Source organism: Mobula birostris, chromosome 2 (genome assembly GCF_030028105.1).
Source record: "Mobula birostris isolate sMobBir1 chromosome 2, sMobBir1.hap1, whole genome shotgun sequence".
NCBI classification, from domain to species: domain Eukaryota; kingdom Metazoa; phylum Chordata; class Chondrichthyes; order Myliobatiformes; family Myliobatidae; genus Mobula; species Mobula birostris.
The window spans coordinates 13,872,488-13,891,145 of record NC_092371.1 but is presented as its reverse complement, the minus strand read 5'-3'; the positions used below and the strand labels follow the sequence as shown (position 1 = coordinate 13,891,145).

The 18,658-nt window shown below is 44.6% G+C and overlaps 1 protein-coding gene across 3 annotated transcripts in view; it reads right to left on the bottom strand.

The window, feature by feature from the left end:
• smg5 (SMG5 nonsense mediated mRNA decay factor) overlaps positions 1–18,658 on the bottom strand; it is an 83,577-nt gene that overhangs the window by 40,725 nt on the left and 24,194 nt on the right. For all 3 annotated transcript variants that reach the window (XR_011889762.1, XM_072283619.1, XM_072283633.1), the window contains exons 5-10: positions 15,254–15,343; positions 14,474–14,563; positions 10,562–10,640; positions 8,309–8,434; positions 7,943–8,011; positions 3,435–3,646 (exon numbers count right to left, since the gene is read on the bottom strand). Coding sequence is in view for 2 of the 3 variants with exons in the window: in XM_072283619.1 (XP_072139720.1) it covers positions 3,435–3,646; positions 7,943–8,011; positions 8,309–8,434; positions 10,562–10,640; positions 14,474–14,563; positions 15,254–15,343 (666 nt within the window). In the remaining variant the exon portion in view is untranslated. The remainder of the gene's footprint in view (positions 1–3,434; positions 3,647–7,942; positions 8,012–8,308; positions 8,435–10,561; positions 10,641–14,473; positions 14,564–15,253; positions 15,344–18,658) is intronic.

The following is an 18,658-nucleotide window of genomic DNA, read 5'->3' as shown; positions in this document are numbered from 1 at the left end:
CTGGCACATGTCGTGAAATCTGTGGTTTAGCATCAGCAGTACATGGCAATATGTAATAATAAAAACTATAAATTACAAAAAGAAATATTTTTATTAACTAAATTAAATTAGTACAAAAAATATTGAGGGAGTATACATGGGTTCATTGTCCATTCAGAAATCTGATGATGGAGGGCAAGAAGTTGTTGTTAAAATGTTGAATGTGTGTCTTCAGGCTCCTGTACCTTCTCCTTGATTGTAGCAATGAGAAGAGCGCCTGTCCTGGGTGATGGGAGGTCCTTAATGATGGACACCACCATTTTGACACATTGCCTTTTCAAGGTATCCTGGCTGCTGGGGAGACTAGTGCCCATGATGGAGCTGGTTGAGTTTACAACTTCTGCAGTTTTTCTGATCCTGTGCAGTGATGACTTCATATCAGACGGTGATGCAACCAGTAAGAATGCTCTCCACAGTACAACTGTAGAAATTTGCAAGAGTCTTCGGTGTCATACCAAGTTGCCTCAAACTTCTGATGAAGTATAGCTGATGCCATGCCTTCTTTGTAATTGCATCAATATGTTGGGCCCAGGATAGATCTTCAGATGTTGAACCCCAGGTACTTGAAACTGCTCACCCTTTCCTCAATGAGGCTGGTGTGAGCGTTCCCTTGACTTCCCCTTTCTGAAGTCTCAGCTGCTGTAAGCCATCGAATAGATCACAGCCAACACAACCCCTCCAGCCCCGATCTCAGTGAATAAGCAGCTGCCCATCCCAGCCTTGAGAACGCTCAACTGACCTCAGTCCTATGAGAAAGATTACAAACGATTCTCAGCCGTCCACAAGAAGGAATTTCTTATCATTCTGAATATCAGCCTCTGCTCTCAAGATTATGTGCCATAGTTATGGAGAGGGTGAGCAGCTTCAGTTCCTGGGTATCAACATCGCCAAGGATCTATCCTGGGCCCAACATACTGATGCAATTACAAAGGCAGGCCAGTGGCTATACCATAGATTCCCCTCTTGAAGAGTGGAGAGACATTTGCAATTTTTCAGTCCTCCAGAACCATGACAGAATCTATTAATTCTTGAAAGATCATTACTAATGCCTCCACATTCTCTTCAGCTACCTCTTATAGAATGTTGGGGTGCACATCATCAGATCCAGGTGACTTATCTACCTTCAAACCTTTCAGTTTCCCAAGTACGATCACCCTAGTAATAGTAACTGCACTCATTTCTGCCCTTTGACATTCTTTAACTTCCAGCATACTACTAGTGTCTTCCACAGTGAAGAGTGATGCAAAATACTTATGCAGTCTGTCTGCCAATTCTTTTCCCATCTGTATCTCTCTAGCATCATTTTCCAGTGGTCCAATACCTACTCTAATCTCCCTTTTACTCTATATATTTGAAAAACTTCTGGAATCACTTTTGATATTATTGGCTAGCTTATTTCATCTTTTCCTCCTTTATAGTTCTCTTAGTTGCCTTCTGCTGGTTTTTAACATTTTCCCAATCCTCTAACTTCCCACTAATTTTTGCTCTATTATATACCCCCTCTTTTGCTTTTAGGTTGGCTTTCACTACCCTTTTAGAATACCTCCTCTTCTTTAGAATGTATCTATTCTGCGTCTTCCGAATTGCCCCCAGGAACTCCAGACATTGTTGCTCTGCTGTCATCCCTGCTAGTATCCCCTTCCAATCAACTTTGGCCAGCTCCTCTCTCAGGCCTCTGTAATTCCCTTTACTCTACTATAATACTAAGCATCTGACTTAACTTTTCCCTCTCAAACTACAGGGTGAATTCCATCATGTTAAGATCACTACCTCCCAAGGGTTCCTTTACCTTAAGCTCCTTAATTAAATCCAGTTCATTACACAATAGGAAGTGAGGAAAGATGTCACAGGTGGAATCTGCAGACTCAGGCAACTTCTCCCAGTTTGTCCACGAAACAGCACATTTCTCGCCTTTCTTTTCTTTTCAAAGTGGTTGTGATTCCTTTGAAGTCCGTGATCTGCAGTTCAAACTATAGTTATTCGCAATTGGTGGACTGACTGTGCAGACTTGTGCTTTGCACTCTCCAGGAATGGCCTGGAAGAGGCACGCCCTCTGTTCTGGGAGGTTGCAAGTCAGGAAGCAGTCTTGTGGGCGACCTGGTTCCTCATCAATTTCGCCAACTGAAGCGTCATGGGACATTGAAACATTGGTACAGCAGGCGACGTGCTTGCTAATCACCGGTTGCTGTCAGAAGAAGGCTCCTGTACTTGAGCGATTCCCCCCCCCTATCGATCATCAAGACAGGGGGTTTAGAGAAGCGACATGGAAGATTCTAACATCGGAACAGCGAGTTGTTGGTCTCTGCTCCCGTTGTTGCAGGAGTGACCTCTCTCCCCCTCGCAGGAGTAAGACAGCCTGTCTGAGATACCAAAGTGCTGCCTTGTGGACTGTATGTAGCTGGATGGACTCTGGATCCATGGGTGGGGGGGGGGGGGTCAGTACTTCTGCAGGTGGGTTGATGCTTTTAGTTGCTGCTTCTGCGAAGGGAGGGGGAGGGGCATTGGCATTTGGGGATTTGATGTTTCTCTCATTTTAAGGGGTTTCTTTGTTTCGTGGAAGTCTGTGAAGAGGACAAATTTTAGGTTGTGTAGTGGATACATATTGTAGTTTTTAAACATCCAATCCAGAATTGCTGATTCCCCTAGTGGGCGCAACCACAAAGGCATTCCACAAATTATCCCTCTTGGGATCCAGCATCAAACTGATTTTCCCAATATATCTGTAGATTGAAATCCCACGAGTAACGTAACATTGCCCTTTTTACGCGCCTTTTCTATCTCCAGCTGTAATTTGTAGACCACATCCTAGCTCCTGTATATAATTCCCATCGAGGTCTTCTTACCCTTCCAGTTTCTCAACTCCACCCACAAGGGTTCTACATCTCCCAATCCTACGTCATCTCTTTGAGGCTCCAATGCACAGAACCAGATAAAGCTGGAGAGGGTTGTAGACTCTGCCAGCTCCATCATGGGCACAACCCTCCCTGCCATCAAGGACTTCTTCAAAAGATGATGCCCGAAGATGGTAAGGACCCTCACCACCCAGATCTTCTCATTACTACCATCAGGGAGGAGGTACAGGACCGTGAAGACCCACACAACATTTCAGGAACAGCTTCTTCCCCCGCCCCCACCATTAGATTTCTGAACAGTCCATGAATCCATGAACACTACCTCACTACTTTTTCTTTGGGCAGTGAGAAATAAGAAATGTTTTTAATATATTTCCCATTGTAAATAATAGTAATATTTTTACATATTGCACTGTACTGCTGCCACAAAACAATACATATGTCAGTGATATTAAACCTAGTACTGATTCTGTGTGAACCAATCACCGCCCCCCCCCACCCCCGCCACCCCAAATCCCACCAGGAAGGTAACCGTCTACCTACCGGTCTTTTTGAGACTGTGCACGCTCATTAAGCAGATGACCATCATCCGGAAGATGAGGAGGTCAGGCAGGAAGCCGCAACCCCGGTCATACTCCTCCTCCTCCTCGCTCGAGCCACTGTGATTGAGGTTGGAAGGCAGGTAGAAGAGGCACAGGTTGAAATCCTCCAAGACCGACTGGCAGATGGAGGTCACCTCCACATCTGCAGTGCTACTGCGGAGGGAGAGAACAGGGAGAAAGATTCAGAATGAGCAGAGTGGAGAACTGCATATCCAATCAGGGCCGAGGAGCAGTCTCGGAATATTGAGCTGACTTTCAGCCGTCCTTGTCCAGTTCCCACCGTTCCCCCACAGCATTCTGGACAGTGCTCCCCAGGCAAAACTGTCTCACCTAGTGAGGGGGAGAAAGGTTACATGTCTGACCTATTCACTAGGATGCCAGTGTCATAGGACAGCATGGTAACATATGGTTTGCATAAAGTTATTACAGTGTCAGCTGGAAGATCAGAGTTTAACTCTTTCTGCTGCTTGTAAACAGTTTGTACGTTCTCCCCACGACCGCTTGGAATTGCTCCATGTGCTCCAGTTTCCTCCACATTCTACGATGTACAGGTTAGGGTAAGTCATGGGCACACTATGCTGGCACCAGAATGTGGCAATTGCGGGCTGCCCAGCTGATTTGATTTGATGAAAAATGACACATTTCACTGGATGTTTCGATGTCCACATGACAAATAAAGCTAAACTTTCAACTTAATGCCCTTAACTGATGCTCCTTTTTCTCTCTGAACAGTTCCACACCACGTAAACTCATTTATTTTATTTAAGAGATAGTGCGAACAGGCCCTACCAGCCCTTTTAGCTACACCACCCAACAGCCCCTGACAACCCCAATTTAACCCTAACCGAATCATGGGACAATTGACAATGACCAATTAACCTACCTGGTACCTCTTTGGACTGTGTGAGGAAACCAGACCAGCCAGAATATTCTTTGCATGGGGAGAATGTACAGAGATTCCTTAAAGAAGATGCCTGGATTGAATTCCAAACTTTTGAAGCCATAAGCTTGCACTAACCACTCTGCTACCGTGGCACCCAATGAAGCCCTACACTCCTCCAGGTGTTTAAAGCATAACAACACGCCATAGGCCCAGGAACAGCTTTGCACAGTGACCACATGTCCCTCTCTATCACCATCCCAGTGAAAAGACAGTCCAAAATAGTGTGGAAGTTGTGGTAAGGCAAGGGTTAACAAACTGTCCAAGCAAGTAGACAGCCCAGGGAAGAAAGGTCTTTGAAAAGCATAGCAGGGGTCTGGAGACCAGAAAAGCGATCCAAGTGATAAATATCCTTCTGAGCAAAGGTCATCTTCCCTAGAAAATAGGATCAAAATAGGTCAAAATCCTACAGCACAGGATTGGGGGGTGACCTTTCAGCCTTGGAGCTGGTGACGTGTTAAAGCCTGCTTCTGCTTTCTCGGACTAAAATATATCAGGAAGCATATAATGCTGAGGCTTTAAGGCATTGGTGAGACCACATTTGGACTGTTGTCAGCAGTTTTGGGCTCCGTATACAAGGAAGGATGTGCTTCCATTGGACAGCACATAGAAGAGGTTTATGAGAAAGATCTTGGGAATAAAAGGGTTAATATATGAGGAGCTTTTGATGACTCTGGGCATATACTCACTGGAGTATAGAAGGGTAAGTGGGTTGGGGGGGTGGAGATTTCATTGAAACCTATGAAATATTATAAGGCCTAATTCAAGTGGACATGGAGAAATCTTTTCTACAGTTGGGGAGACTAGGACTAGAGGCCACAGCCTTAGAGTAAATCATCTCTGGCCTCAGAATATAAGGATGTCATTTTCAAACAGAGACAAGGACAAATTTCTTCAGCAAGGTGGTGGTGAACCTGTGGAATTCATTGCCATGTACAGCTGTGAAGGACACATCTGTGGGTATATTTAAAGCAGAGATTGATAGGTTCTTGATTAGTCAAGGCATCAAAGGTTACATAGAGAAAGTGGAAGAATGGGGTTGATAGGAATAATAAAACAGCCATGATGAACTGGTGGTGAAGACTTGATGGGCTGAATGACCCAATTCTGATCCTATGTCTTAATAGTCTTATGTGCTGGGGGGTGGAGAGGCTAGTCTGCAAGTTTTGCCACACAATCTGCTGTCAATATAGCACAGCCACAATGTTCAACACATAATCAAACAACAACAGGAAAACAAACCCTTTTCCCACCCACCCACTCACTCACACCGACAGGCCTTTAAACTCATGGTAGACCACCTTCAGTCATCCAGTCGGGCCCATGACCTCCAGTCCCTGGCCCATACTCTCAGACATCAGGCCCCTGACCTCTGGACAAGCTGACCCAGGGGCCTCAACCTCTGCATACCTGCAGAGCTCTGGACCTTGACCTTTGCCCTCCATGGTTTGCCAACCTCTGCGTATCTACCCCAGGACTCGCTGATCATGGGTTTGACCTTTAAGGCCTCTGCCTGATCCCTGCTTAATTCCGCCCGCCACGGACGGATCCAAGCCCGGCTGCAAAAGGGGGAGTGTTGGGCATGGGGCTATCAACCTCATCTCATAAAAACCCAGAGCTACAGAAATGCAAACAATAGTTCCAAAGACTTCATCCCTGGGAGAGGAAGGATCTTTGCCTAGAAGACATGTGGTGAAAGCCACAGGTCTGTGGAAGCCACAGGCGGATAAGAGAGGCCGGCCAAATAACACATGGTGATGCAATCTTGAAGCTGTCACCAAGATGGGCTACAGCTGGGGACAACTTGAAAGACTGGCCCAGGATAGAAGACTCTGACAAGCTGCTGTTAGCAGCCTATGCCCTAGTAGAGGTAATGGACTTATGTACTAAGGTATTACATACTTAAATGAAATACAGAACAAATTAGAACATTACCAATGCTACTACAATACAATACAGCTGTATTAGTTCCTAATGGTTATAAAACAGAGGAATTCATCCAGCGTACGATGCATTGTTCTTTCTGATTGACTAGAAATGAACAAAATCAGCGCAGGCACCTTGTGGACTGTGCCCTAGTAGGGGTAACTGGATTCTTTCCAAGCACAGCAATGAAATTGTCTCTTATTGTTGTTGGTTATCAATAAAAGAACATGTAGCACAACATTTACAGCAGTTGTCAAAACAGTGTACAATGTATTCCACTTAGTTGGGTCATCAGTTAATCTGGGCAGCCGCTTATTTTGGACAAATCTTAAAGAACAAAAATTAATGGAGAAAGTAACCAGGATTCCCTTAGTTTACTTGGGACAACATGCCTATTAATTGGGACAGAAGAATGTTACCGAATAGGTTTTAACTGGAGTCAGTCTCGGACACTTGTGTGGCCTTTAGACACTACGCTGTGCTTAGAGCAAACAGTTTTTAAATAGCATCAGTTGCATGTGCTTCTTTCAAAAAGCAGTGATTTTTGTCACTAATAGTTGGCAAGAAATAAGCTGCAAAAAAAAATTCAGAACTGTTTTGCTCACTGTAGTTTCAAGCATTCAGGCCTGGGAATGAAAATGAAACAATTTCACCACTTCAAGTCAGGAACTAATGAAGAATTTGAAGGCATCAACAATCACCTCCAATGTTACAATGAAAAAGATTTGGAGGATGCAACTGATAGCATTGCATGAAAGTGGCCCAATATCTACACAAGGTGCCTGCACTGGTTTTGTTCATTTCTAGTCAATCAGAGAGAACAATGCATCATACACTGGCTGAACTCCTCTGTTTTATATCTATTAGGAGCTAATACAGCTTTATTGTATTGTAGTAGCATTGCTGATATTCTAATTTGTTCTGTATTTCATTTAAGTACATAATGTGTTACTCGGTTAAACAGCAATTTGACTTTTTTAAATGCCCTTTTAAACTATTTCCATGAACCATCAGCTAACTAGGGGAGCCGCTTAACTGGTCAAAATGTACTAGTCCCGGTGTGCCCCAATTTTAACCGACTCTATATATCCAATTCTCCATTTTAAAAGTTAGTGTTAAAAACGCTTCTACATCGTTCCAGCCAGTGGGCTGCAGGTTACTGTACATTTAATGCCATTGCCTTGTCCATGAATTATCTGGACTTCAAAATGATGCTTCATAATGATGCTTCATTTATGGAGCAACTGTAACAAAAACCAATTTCCCCTGGGATCAATAAAGTATGACTATGACTATCTCAATCTTCACACACCTGCCCTACTATGGATTGGACACTCCTTCTGGAGGGAATCGCAGACTGTACATTTCCCATTCCCCTTTGTTGATAATCAGCAGCAAATCACAGTCTGCAACTCCCAACGGCAATTCGTCTTAGCAGCTCCACGCTAACACAAGGCAGGAAACCCCGGCTGCGTGGCACTGAGCTGCTTTGTAAAGAAAATTCTGTCTCTCTCACACACACACACACACACACACACACACACACACACTGCAAGAACCGATGAATGGGATGAGACACGTACCTGTTCTTGGGTTGAAGTAAACTCTGGAGGTACATGAAGCTCACCAACAAACGCTTGATGTCTCTCGTCCTGGTAGGAAACACAGGAAGTCAAAGTTACAGCCATAGCTGCTGTTTTTAAAAAAGTTCTAAACTTCTAAACACAAGAGATTCTGCAGATGCTGGAAATCCAGAGTGCACACAAAATGCTGGAGGAACTCAGCAGACCAGGCAGCATCTATCAACGCTGAACCACAACTACCTGTGGCATTACTAACATCACAGGAGGTCTCAGCTTTAGTCCCATCACCAGGGCACCAAAACAAGCTAGTTCCTAACTTACTAATGAAATGAGTTCAGTGTTTGAACGAGCAGCAATATACCTCACCTTTGCCTGCTCACTGACAGCTTCTTCGTGTCTGTCCTGCGGATCTGGTGGTAGGCCTTGGCAGCTTTCTCAAAGAGCCGGTTCAGGTTCCCATAGGCTCCTTCGAAAGGCATTTCAGAGTGGATGCTGTTGGTGGGATGGTGAGGAGTGCAAAAGAGATGCAACAGTAAGTCAAGGTGAACAAACAGAAGAGGAGATCCCCTTTAAATCTCACACACACCATAACTGCAATGCAGGCTCACTGAGCATAATTAGCAACTTGCTAAATGCCATGTTCAGACTTTCAGGTCCAGCACACGTACATGAAAACAAACTAACGAAATGCATCATTTGCATTATCTCCATCATGGAGCCAAGTTGCACAAGGAGGGTAGGGCATGAGGCTGGTAACCCCACCCCGTAAAAACCCAGAGCTACACAATTGCCAACAGAAGCTCCAAAGACCATATCCCTGGGAGAAGAAGGATCTTCGAAGATGAGCTACACCTGGGGACAACTTGAAAGACTGGCCCAGGACAGGTGACTTTGGCGAGTCGCTGTCGGCAGTAGGGGTGATGGGCTTAAGTATCGTTTGCATTAACAATCAACACACACAAGGATGTGCTGAGGTCAGCCCGCAAGTGTCACCACACATTTCGGCGCCAATGTAGTATGCTCACAATGTTCAGCGGAGCTTAAGCAACGACAGCAAAACAGTAACAGAACAAGCCTCCCACCCACCCTCAGTAAACAAACTACAGAGGTACAGATCAATACACAAACTGCTGGAGGAACCCAGCGGGACAGATATCATCCATGCAAGGAAATGCACAGTCAACGCCACCAGGCCAAGATCATCCATCAGCATGGGGAGAGGGCGCCTGTGCGAAGTACTGAATGTTTCCCGCCACATATGCTACCCAACCGGCCGAGTTCCTGCAGCAGCCCTTATTCAACACAGCCAGAGAACAGTGTTTATTTAAACATGGATGTGTTCTGCTGTGAACTTCAGTAAGAAAATGTATCTCAGGGTAGTACATGGTAATATATACATACTTTGATAATAAATTTTCTTTTAACTTCTAATCTTTACTGTGCCAGAGGTACACACACTATAGAAACGCTAACCACACTGCTGACAAGACAGCACTCCTTCCTTCCCAAACCCCAGCCACCCATGGTTAATGGTGGGCTGCCCCATCACTAATGTCCCTTGATATCGAGTGCTTCTTCTGTGCTCCGTAATAGACAGCACAATGCTTTACAGTGCCAGTGTTCAGGGTTCAATTCCCGCTGTTATCAGTAAGGAGTCTGTTCATTTTCCCTGCGATCACATGGGTTTCCTCCGGGTGCTCCAGTTTCTTCCCACATTCCAAAGATGTACAGGTTGGGGTTAGTAAGTTGTGGGCATGCTACGTCGTCACCGAAAGCCTGGTACACTTGCAGGCTGCTCCCAGCACATCCTCGAATTGTGTTGGTCATTGACACAAACACTGCATTTCACTGTGTCAATACACATGACAAATAAAGCTAACCTTTATCTCCAAAATTTTTCTTCAATAGGGTATCCCATTTTCAATGCCCTTTCTCAAACGTTGCCATGTTCCCTCAGCACCACCCCTCCAGTGCATATCCTTCCAACACATCTCCAAAGGCACAGTGCTTACCCACCACTGTCCTTTAACAGTGCGAACGTCACTCCAGAGGCAGGAATGCCACACGTTAACACACACCCAATGATGTCACCTGCAGAAAGCATCAAGATATTGCCCCATACCTCCTGGATCATTGCATAAAATGGGATGGTCGCACAGACACAAGAAAGTCTGTAGATGCTGGAAACCGTGAGGAACACACACAAAATACTGGAGGAACTCAGCAGGTCAGGCAGCGTCTGCGAAGGGGAATAAACAGTCGGTGTTTCAAGCCAAGACCCTTTATTAAGGCCGGAAAGGAAGTAGGGGGAAAACGCCAGAATAAGGTGGTAACAGAAGTGAAGGAGCTGGCCACACATAGATGAGACCGGGGAAGGGGTTAGGTGTGGTGGGGTACGGAGATTAAGTAAGAAGCTGGCAGGGTTCAAGCAGAAGAGGCAATGGGATGAAGAAGAAAGAAATCTGATAAGAGAGGAGAGGAAGGGGGAGACAGGAAACCAGAGGGAGGAGCTGTAACGGGAGGACATCACCTACACCTTCCTCCACACATTCACCCCAGACGTAACAGTAAATCAGAATTATGAGGGCTCTGCAGTTACAAACTCTCAGTACAACCTACCATCTGAGGTAGTAGTAAGTGGCCTCCACGTTGTAATATTTACTCCCGGCCAGTGTCCCAAGCTGGTTAAAGGGCATGCCTGGAAAGAAAGAGCACAAAATAAATTAGAGGCAATAACGAACCTGGAGCAGCTACACAATTCAATAACAAAAGCAATCAGGGGTTCCAGATACGCCTTGCGTTTACAGTAACCACAGAGACTGCCTGGGAAGCTGCATCATTCACTTCATTTCACTGAAGACTTTCATCAGTCTTATGAACACGTGAATTTTAGTCTATTATAAAATAAGTCCACCTGTACATACACAGGTGTATCTCATTGTATATAGTTCACGATTATTTGCACCATTGTTTTGTTTGCTTTTTGATTCTGTGCAGTGAGAGCTCAGGGAAACCGGCATCAAATTCCCTGTAAGCGTCCACATACTTGGTGATAATAAAGAATTCTGATTCTGATATTACACACAGACCAATGCTGGTAGCAAAATATTCCTCCCTCATCTGAAAGCGCTTGCTTTCACTCCCAAAGCACTCGCTACCTTCTCCCTTTCACACTGACAAGCCAGGAGCCTGAAGCAACCTGTCCTCCCCTACTTCACTCTACGTTGCTGGCACATTATTTGCCTAGGACAGCAGCCTCCAGTGCTTTCTTGTGTATCAGCAAAGAGAGACAAGTGGCATAGTAGTGAGCAGCTATTACAGTGCCAGAGACCCAAGTTCAATTCCAATGTTTGTAACATGTTTCTACATTATCCCCATAACCACATGTGTTTCCACCAGGACTTACAGTATGGGTTAGGGTTAGACAGTTGTGGGTATGGGTATGTTGGCGCCAGAAACATGGCAACACTTGCAGACTGACCCCAGAACATCTTTGGACTGCGTTGTTGTTGATGCAAATGACGCATCTCACTGTATGGTTCAATGTACATGTGACAAATACAGCTAATCTTTATATGACATATTGCTTTGCAGCAGCAGTATAGAACAAAGACAAAAGTACTAGAAATCACAAAATAAATTCTGCAAAAGAAATAAGGGACAGTGTTCATGGACTGCTCAGAAGTCTGACGACGGGGGGGAAGAAGCCGTTGCTGAATTGAGTGTGGGTATTTAGTACCCACATAAAGTATTTATCTATGTTTTACTGACTACTCTAAAGCCTTCAAAAGTAATAAACTATAGCAACCCCTTAAAGAAATAGAGGATATCTCTGCCTTATGAGAAACTTGTACAAAGATCAAGAAGCAACAGTTAGAACTGAACACGAAACAACAAACCGGTTCAAGATTGGGAAAGGAGTACGACAAGGCTGTATACTGTCACCTATTTATTTAATCTATATGCTGAACACATAATGAGCAATGCTGGTCTACAGACTCAAATGTTGGAATCAAAATAGTCGGACAAAATATTAACAACCTCAGATATGCAGATGATACCACTCTAATGGCTGAAAGTGAGGAGGATCTGAGGAAGCTTCTAATCAAAGTGAAAGAAGAAAGTGCAAAAGTTGGCTTGTTGCTCAATATTAAGAAAACCAAGATTATGCCGACCAGCCCTATTAACTCCGTGGTAATAAATGGAAAGGAAGTGGAAGCAGTGACTGATTTTGTCTTCCCCGGATGAAAGATTTCTGTAGATGGCAACTGCAGCCACAAAATTAAATGACGTTTACTTCTGGGGAGAGCAGCAATGGCAAATTTAGATAAAATACTGAAGAGCTGAGACGTAACATTGTCTACGAAGATCCGTACAGTCAAGTCTATGGTATTTCCAGTTGTGATGTATGGCTGACAGCTGGACTATTAGTAAGGCTGAATACAAAAGAATCGACGCCTTTGAGCTTGGAGGCTGGAGGAAAGTGTTAAGAGTTCATTGGACGGCAAGAAGATCCAAAAAGTCAATACTTGAAGAAATACAGCCAGACCACTCACAGAAGGCTTGATTATTGGACAAAAGCTCAAATATTTTGGCCACATCATGAGAAGACAGGATTCCTTGGAGAAGACTCTCATGTTAGGTAAAACAGAAGGTAAGATGAGAGGACGGCAGAGGCTACAATGGATAAGTATCACTCAATGTGTATGACCTTGGGGATATTAGACAGGCAGTTTCCGACAAGGCTTGGTGTGCAGGAGTCCATGGGGTCACAAAGAGTTGGACTCGACTTAACGACCGAACAACAACATTTAGTACCTTCTTTCTGACTGTTCGAAGTAAATTATCAGAGTACATATATGTCACCATATACAATCCTGAGATCCAATTTCTTGAAGGCATTCACAATAAATACGAGAAACACAATAGAATCGATGAAAAACCGCCCCAACAGAACAGACAAGCAATCAATGTGCAAAAGACAATGAACATAATACAAAAATAAAACAAATACTATTAACAAATAAATAAGCAATATATATCAAGAACACAAGATGAAGAGTCCTTAAAGTGAGTCTATAGGTTGTAGGAACAATTCAGTCATGGGGCAAGACTGAAGTTATCCCTCTGGTTCAAGAACTTGATGGTTGAGGGGTAATAACTGTTCCTGAACCTGGTGTATATGTCCTGATGCTCCTGTACCTTCCTCCTGATGGCAGCAGCGAGATGCTGAATGGTGCAGGGCCTTGATAATGGATGCTGCTTTCCTGCAACAGTGCTCCATGTGGAAGTACTCTATGGTGGGGTGGGCTTTACCCATGATGGATTAAGCCATATCCACTACCTTTCGTAGGCTTTTCTGTTCAGGGACATTGTGTTTTCATGCTAGATCATGATGAAACCAGTCAATATGCCACACATCTATAGAATTTTGTCTAAAGTTTTAGACGACGTTGAACCTTCGCAAGCTTCTAAGAAATTAGAGGCACTACTGTGCTTTCTTTGTAATGTCACTTAAGCGCTGGACCCTCAGTCTGCCGAAGCAAGAGGTTAAAGGTATTGGTGAACACTCCAGCCAGCTTATCAGCACCCTGTCTAGTCCAAATGCTTTCCATGGGTCCAGCCTCATGAAAGATGCTCTCACGTCAGCTTCAGAGACTGAAATCACAGAGTCATCAGGGCTGTGGGAGTTCGTGAAGGTTCACCACATCTTAGCGGTCAGAGCAAGGATAAAATCTAGGAGCAAAGTTGGTAGGAGATGATAGCATTCAAGCCCCACCACAGCTTCAAGCATTCTTCAGTGATTTACATTTGGTCCAAAATTGGCTTTCCAAAGATTGTACTTGGACCTTTTGTATTTTACCTGGTTGCCAGACCTGAATGCTACTTAATCTGGTCCTCAGCAGATTGCAGATCTCATGGTTTATCCAGGTCATCTGGTCAGGGAAAACTCTGAATGATTATTGTGGGGACACACTCATCCACAGCAACCATGGTGTATTGATTCAGATCATCTGATGAGTCCATGAACACTGCCCAGTCCACTGACTCGAAGCAATCCAACAAGCCACTCGCTCCTCTGCCTCCTGCAACCACCTTTTTCTTGTCCTTAACTCTAGAGCCTTGCTGTTTAGCCTCTGCCCATATGCAGGTAGCAGTAACACAGCCAAGCAATCAGATTTTTCAAAATGCAGTCTGAACATGGAACTGGAGGTGTTCCTTATAGTAGTATAGCAGTGGTCGAGTGTGTTGGGACTCCTTGTGCTGCAGGTTAAATGCTGATAATTGGGCAGAAATTTATTTTCAAACAAGCCTGATTGAAGTTCCCAACAATAATTTGAAAGGCATCAAGGTAAGCTGTTTCTTGTTTACCTGTATTGTAGTAATGAGAAGGTTGGCAAAATTCAAGCTCGTGTCAAGGAAAAATGATTTGCTTCCTCCTCATGCTGGCCTGATACTACGAACAGGCCTCCGCTGGAGGCTCCCCGCACCAACAACAAGCCCATTCTCCCAGCCTGGTATTGTACTCACCCACATGAGGCGCCACCGAGAGCGACTGGTAGTAAAACCTCTCGGCCAGCTGCTCAGTATCTACGCCCGCCAGCTCATTCTGGTACCGCGCTGAAAGGCAGGAGGAAATACACATGAAGGTATGGCAACGACCCGGCTATTCCACAGTCAGATATAGTGGACGGAGACAGGGACTGAGGGTGGAACAGTGGAGGATGGTGGGGGCTGAGGGGGAAGATGGGAGGCAGCCAGGGTGGGGGTTGAGGGAGGAGACGAAGGTGGGGCTGAGGAAGAAAAGGGGAAGGGGTTCAGATTCAGAGTCATTTATTAATCATGTACACCGAAACACAATCTTACTAGAGAACCCTTAGTAAACAGGTGTCTCCAGGCCAGTAACTCACAATGTAATCCTTGACCATTTGACCTATTTCATTCTAAGCCCCACCCTTCATGCACTTGTTAATTGATACCATTATATCTGTATCAACCACTGCCTCTCGCAGCTCATTCTACATACTCTCCAAACTATTTGGAAAAAGTTACCCCTCATGTCTCTTTTAAATCTCTCCTACCTCACCCTAAATCTATACCCTGCTAGCTTTGCACTCCCCTACCCTGGAGAAAAGACTGGAACCATCCAAACTTGTTATTACATATTAACATATTATACAGCGACAGTGTAATAAAAATTTTGTCCCTCAGTTCCTTAAAAACTCCTTCCTCACACAGAGTACTGTACAAATGCAAATAGTATTCCTTTGTTGCAAGCAGACTGCAGGCTCATGTTCCGTCAACACTCACCAAGGTCTCCCAGGTACATCAGGCATCTGTGACAAGCCATTTGAGCCCATTCCATTTCCTTGCCTGAGGCAGTAACCAGCTTCCTACGACCTGTCCGGGGGAGAGAGGCAAAACCTTTAGATCCTCAAGACAGAAGAGACACTCAAAATGTTTCTAGACTCTCAGCATCAACAGGACAGGAAAGTAGATGAGTTACTTGGATTATAGGAAGGATGTCGAGGCTTTGGAGAGAGTACAGAAGAGCTTCACTAGAATGCTGCCAGGATTAGAGGATACGTGGTAACACGCGATGTTGGACGAACTTGGATTGTTACCAGTGGAACAGCGGAGGCTGAGGGGAAATCTGAGGTCTATAAAAATGAGAGGCACAGAGAGTAGACAGATAATATCTTTTTCCAAGGGTTGAAATGTATAATACCAGAGGGCACTTAAGACGAGAGGAAGCAATTTCAAAGGAAATATGAGGGGCAGGTGTATACACAGGGTGATGGGTGTCTGGAATGCGCAGCCTGAGGTGATGGTACAAGCAGAACCATTGGAGATTTTTAAGAAACATTTAGATAGACACATGAATGCAAGGAAAATGGAAGGATATGGACATTGTGTAAGCAGGAGAGATTAGTTTAGTTAGACATTTCATTACTAATTTAATTAGTAAATTAAATTAGGAGAAGATGGCGGCGCGACAACAGAATGCACGGTCTCTCCGGTGAACGATATCTGTAATCTGTCAAGTAGGGGACCGTGCACAATTCTGATTTGATGGAGACAGACGTGAGAGTACGGAGGAACATCTGGGAAACTTCTGAAATGCCCGCTTCGCTGCTGCTGCTACTGTGTGGTAACCAGAATCTCCAGAGCAGAAGGCCCCAAATCCTCGGCTTTGCTTGTTTCAGCAGCCGGGGCTGGGTCGAAGGCGCTCGGGAGGCTGTATCGGAGGGGCTGGTCGAAGGCTCGAAGTTTTCAGATGGACGGACTCAGTGCCGGCTGTGGTCGGCTGCTTCCAAGGCATCGGCAAGTTGACAGTGCCTGGGGGTTTATGGCAGGGAGTTTCTCCCTTTTGCCACCTGCTATCAGGGACTCGGGGACCTTGAGACTTTTTTTTACCGTACCCATGGTTCGTTCTTCATCAAATTATGGTATCGCTTTTCACTGCTGTAACTATATGTTATAATTATGTGGTTCTGTCAGTGTTAGTCTTTGGTTTGTCCTGTTTTCTGTGATATCACTCCGGAGAAACATTGTACAATTTCTTAATGCATGTATGCATTTCTAAATGACAATAAAAGAGGACCGAGTATTCTCATAATCTAAAAAAAAATTGGTTCAGCACAGCATTGTGGGCTAAAGTGCCTATCCTCATGATGCTCTATGTTCTATGAGCCCAGGGTGGTAGACTTGCCACAGCAATAAGGCATGCAGTGTAGACTAATGGAGTGCCACAGGGATCACCGTTAGGTCTGTTACTGTTTCTCATCTATATAAACGATCTGGATGATAATGTGGTTAACTGGATCAGCAAATGTACAGATGACATCAAGATTGGGGGTGTAGTGGACAGCAAGGCAGACTACCATGGCATGCAGCAGAAGCTGGGCCAGGTGGAACTTAATGAATTTAATGCAAACATGTGTGAGGTATTTTACCTCAGTAGACCAACCAGGGTAGGTAGGTCTTACACAGTGAAGGTTACGGCACTAGAACGAAGAGAAGTAGAAATAGTGCAGTAGAACAAAGGGATCTGGAAATACAGGTCTATAATTCATTGAAAGAGGTGTCACAAGTAGATAGGGTCGTAAAAAACCTTTTGGCTCATTGACCTTCATAAATCAAAGTACTAAGTACAGTAGATGGGATGTTACATTGAATTTGTATAAAACATTGGTGTTGCTTAATTCAGAGCATTGTGTACAGTTTTAGACCTACCTACAGAAAGATGTAAATAAGGTTGAAAGAGCACAAAGAAATTTACAATGATGTTGCCGTGACTGGAGGACCTGAGTTATGAGGGAAGATTGAATGGGTTAGGACTTTATTCCTAGGTATGTAGATTAAGGAGAGATTTGATAGCGGTATACCAAAATATGAGGGATAGCTGTAGATAGTGAAAAAGCAAGCAGGTTTTTTCCACTGAGGCTGGGCAAGGTTATAGGTTAAGGGTGAAAAGTGAAAAGTTTAGGGGAACATGAAGAGAAACTTCTTCACTTGCAGCGTGGAATGAGCTACAAATGTATGTAGTGCGTGCAAGCTCGGTTTCGACATTTAAGAGAATTTTGGATGGTAAGGGTATGGTGGGGCATGGTCCCAGCGCAGGTCGATGGGAGTAAGCATTTTAAATGGCTCAGTACACACTAGAGGGGCTGAAGGGCCTCTTTCTGTTCATAATCTATGAATATGACTCTATGCTGGCAAGTTGACTCTAGCATACCCTGTGTTAACCTATTACTGTATAACACTATACCCTACTACTTTCTACTATACTGCTACTACTGTACTTCACACATCACTACTGTATAGTATACCTTGTATAAATACACCTCAATATACTTCCTTAGGGTTGTTATAGCTGGGCGAGGGAGCAGCATAATGGTAGTGGGATACATTCCCACTTCTTATTAAATGCTCCCAATGGTGTGCATCTCAACTAGCCTCTGACAACTGAGTCCAGCTCCTGGTCTTCACATGCGGCTCAGCTACCAAGTCCGGCAGGTTACTGATGCCTTAAAACCAGTCTCTATAGGAAGCTCATCTAGAAGGAAAACTCCGATTTCAAATCTCTACCGCCTTGCAGCTACACCTACTCATTAGGGAAGGCTTCGGGAGTAAACCCCAAAGAAAAATCCCGAGCTAGAGTCCTACATTGAATTCAGTGCTGACTGACAACTCCTGCGACACCACTGTTGCCAAACTGTATCGGTCTCTGCCGTTCCTTTGGGTTCATCAGCTACGTGGAGAGAGGAGCTTGCAGCATGAGTAACAGCTTGCTCCCCGTATCATACTGCCCTGGCTCACATATCACGTAGACAGCTAGGATGCGAATCTTTAGTCGACTCCAACCAACAGAGGACCTCAAACCTAGGTGTTATTCAACAGATTGTTACTATATAACAATATTCTGGTGGGTACAAATCAGTACTGTACCCAAGATGGGTCATTGTACCGGTGTTGTACAATGACAGACCCATCAGCGCCAGTACTGTACCCAGGTATTATACATCAACAGACCCATCTCCACTGTACCCAAGTATTATACAGTGACAGACCCATCCCCACTGGTACTGTATCCCAGTGTCATATAGTGACAAATCCATTCCCACCGGTACTGTACGCTGCTTACTGTAGGCCGGTGCTGTACGACAACAGACCCATCCCCACCGGTACTATACTCGGGTGTTATACAGAAAC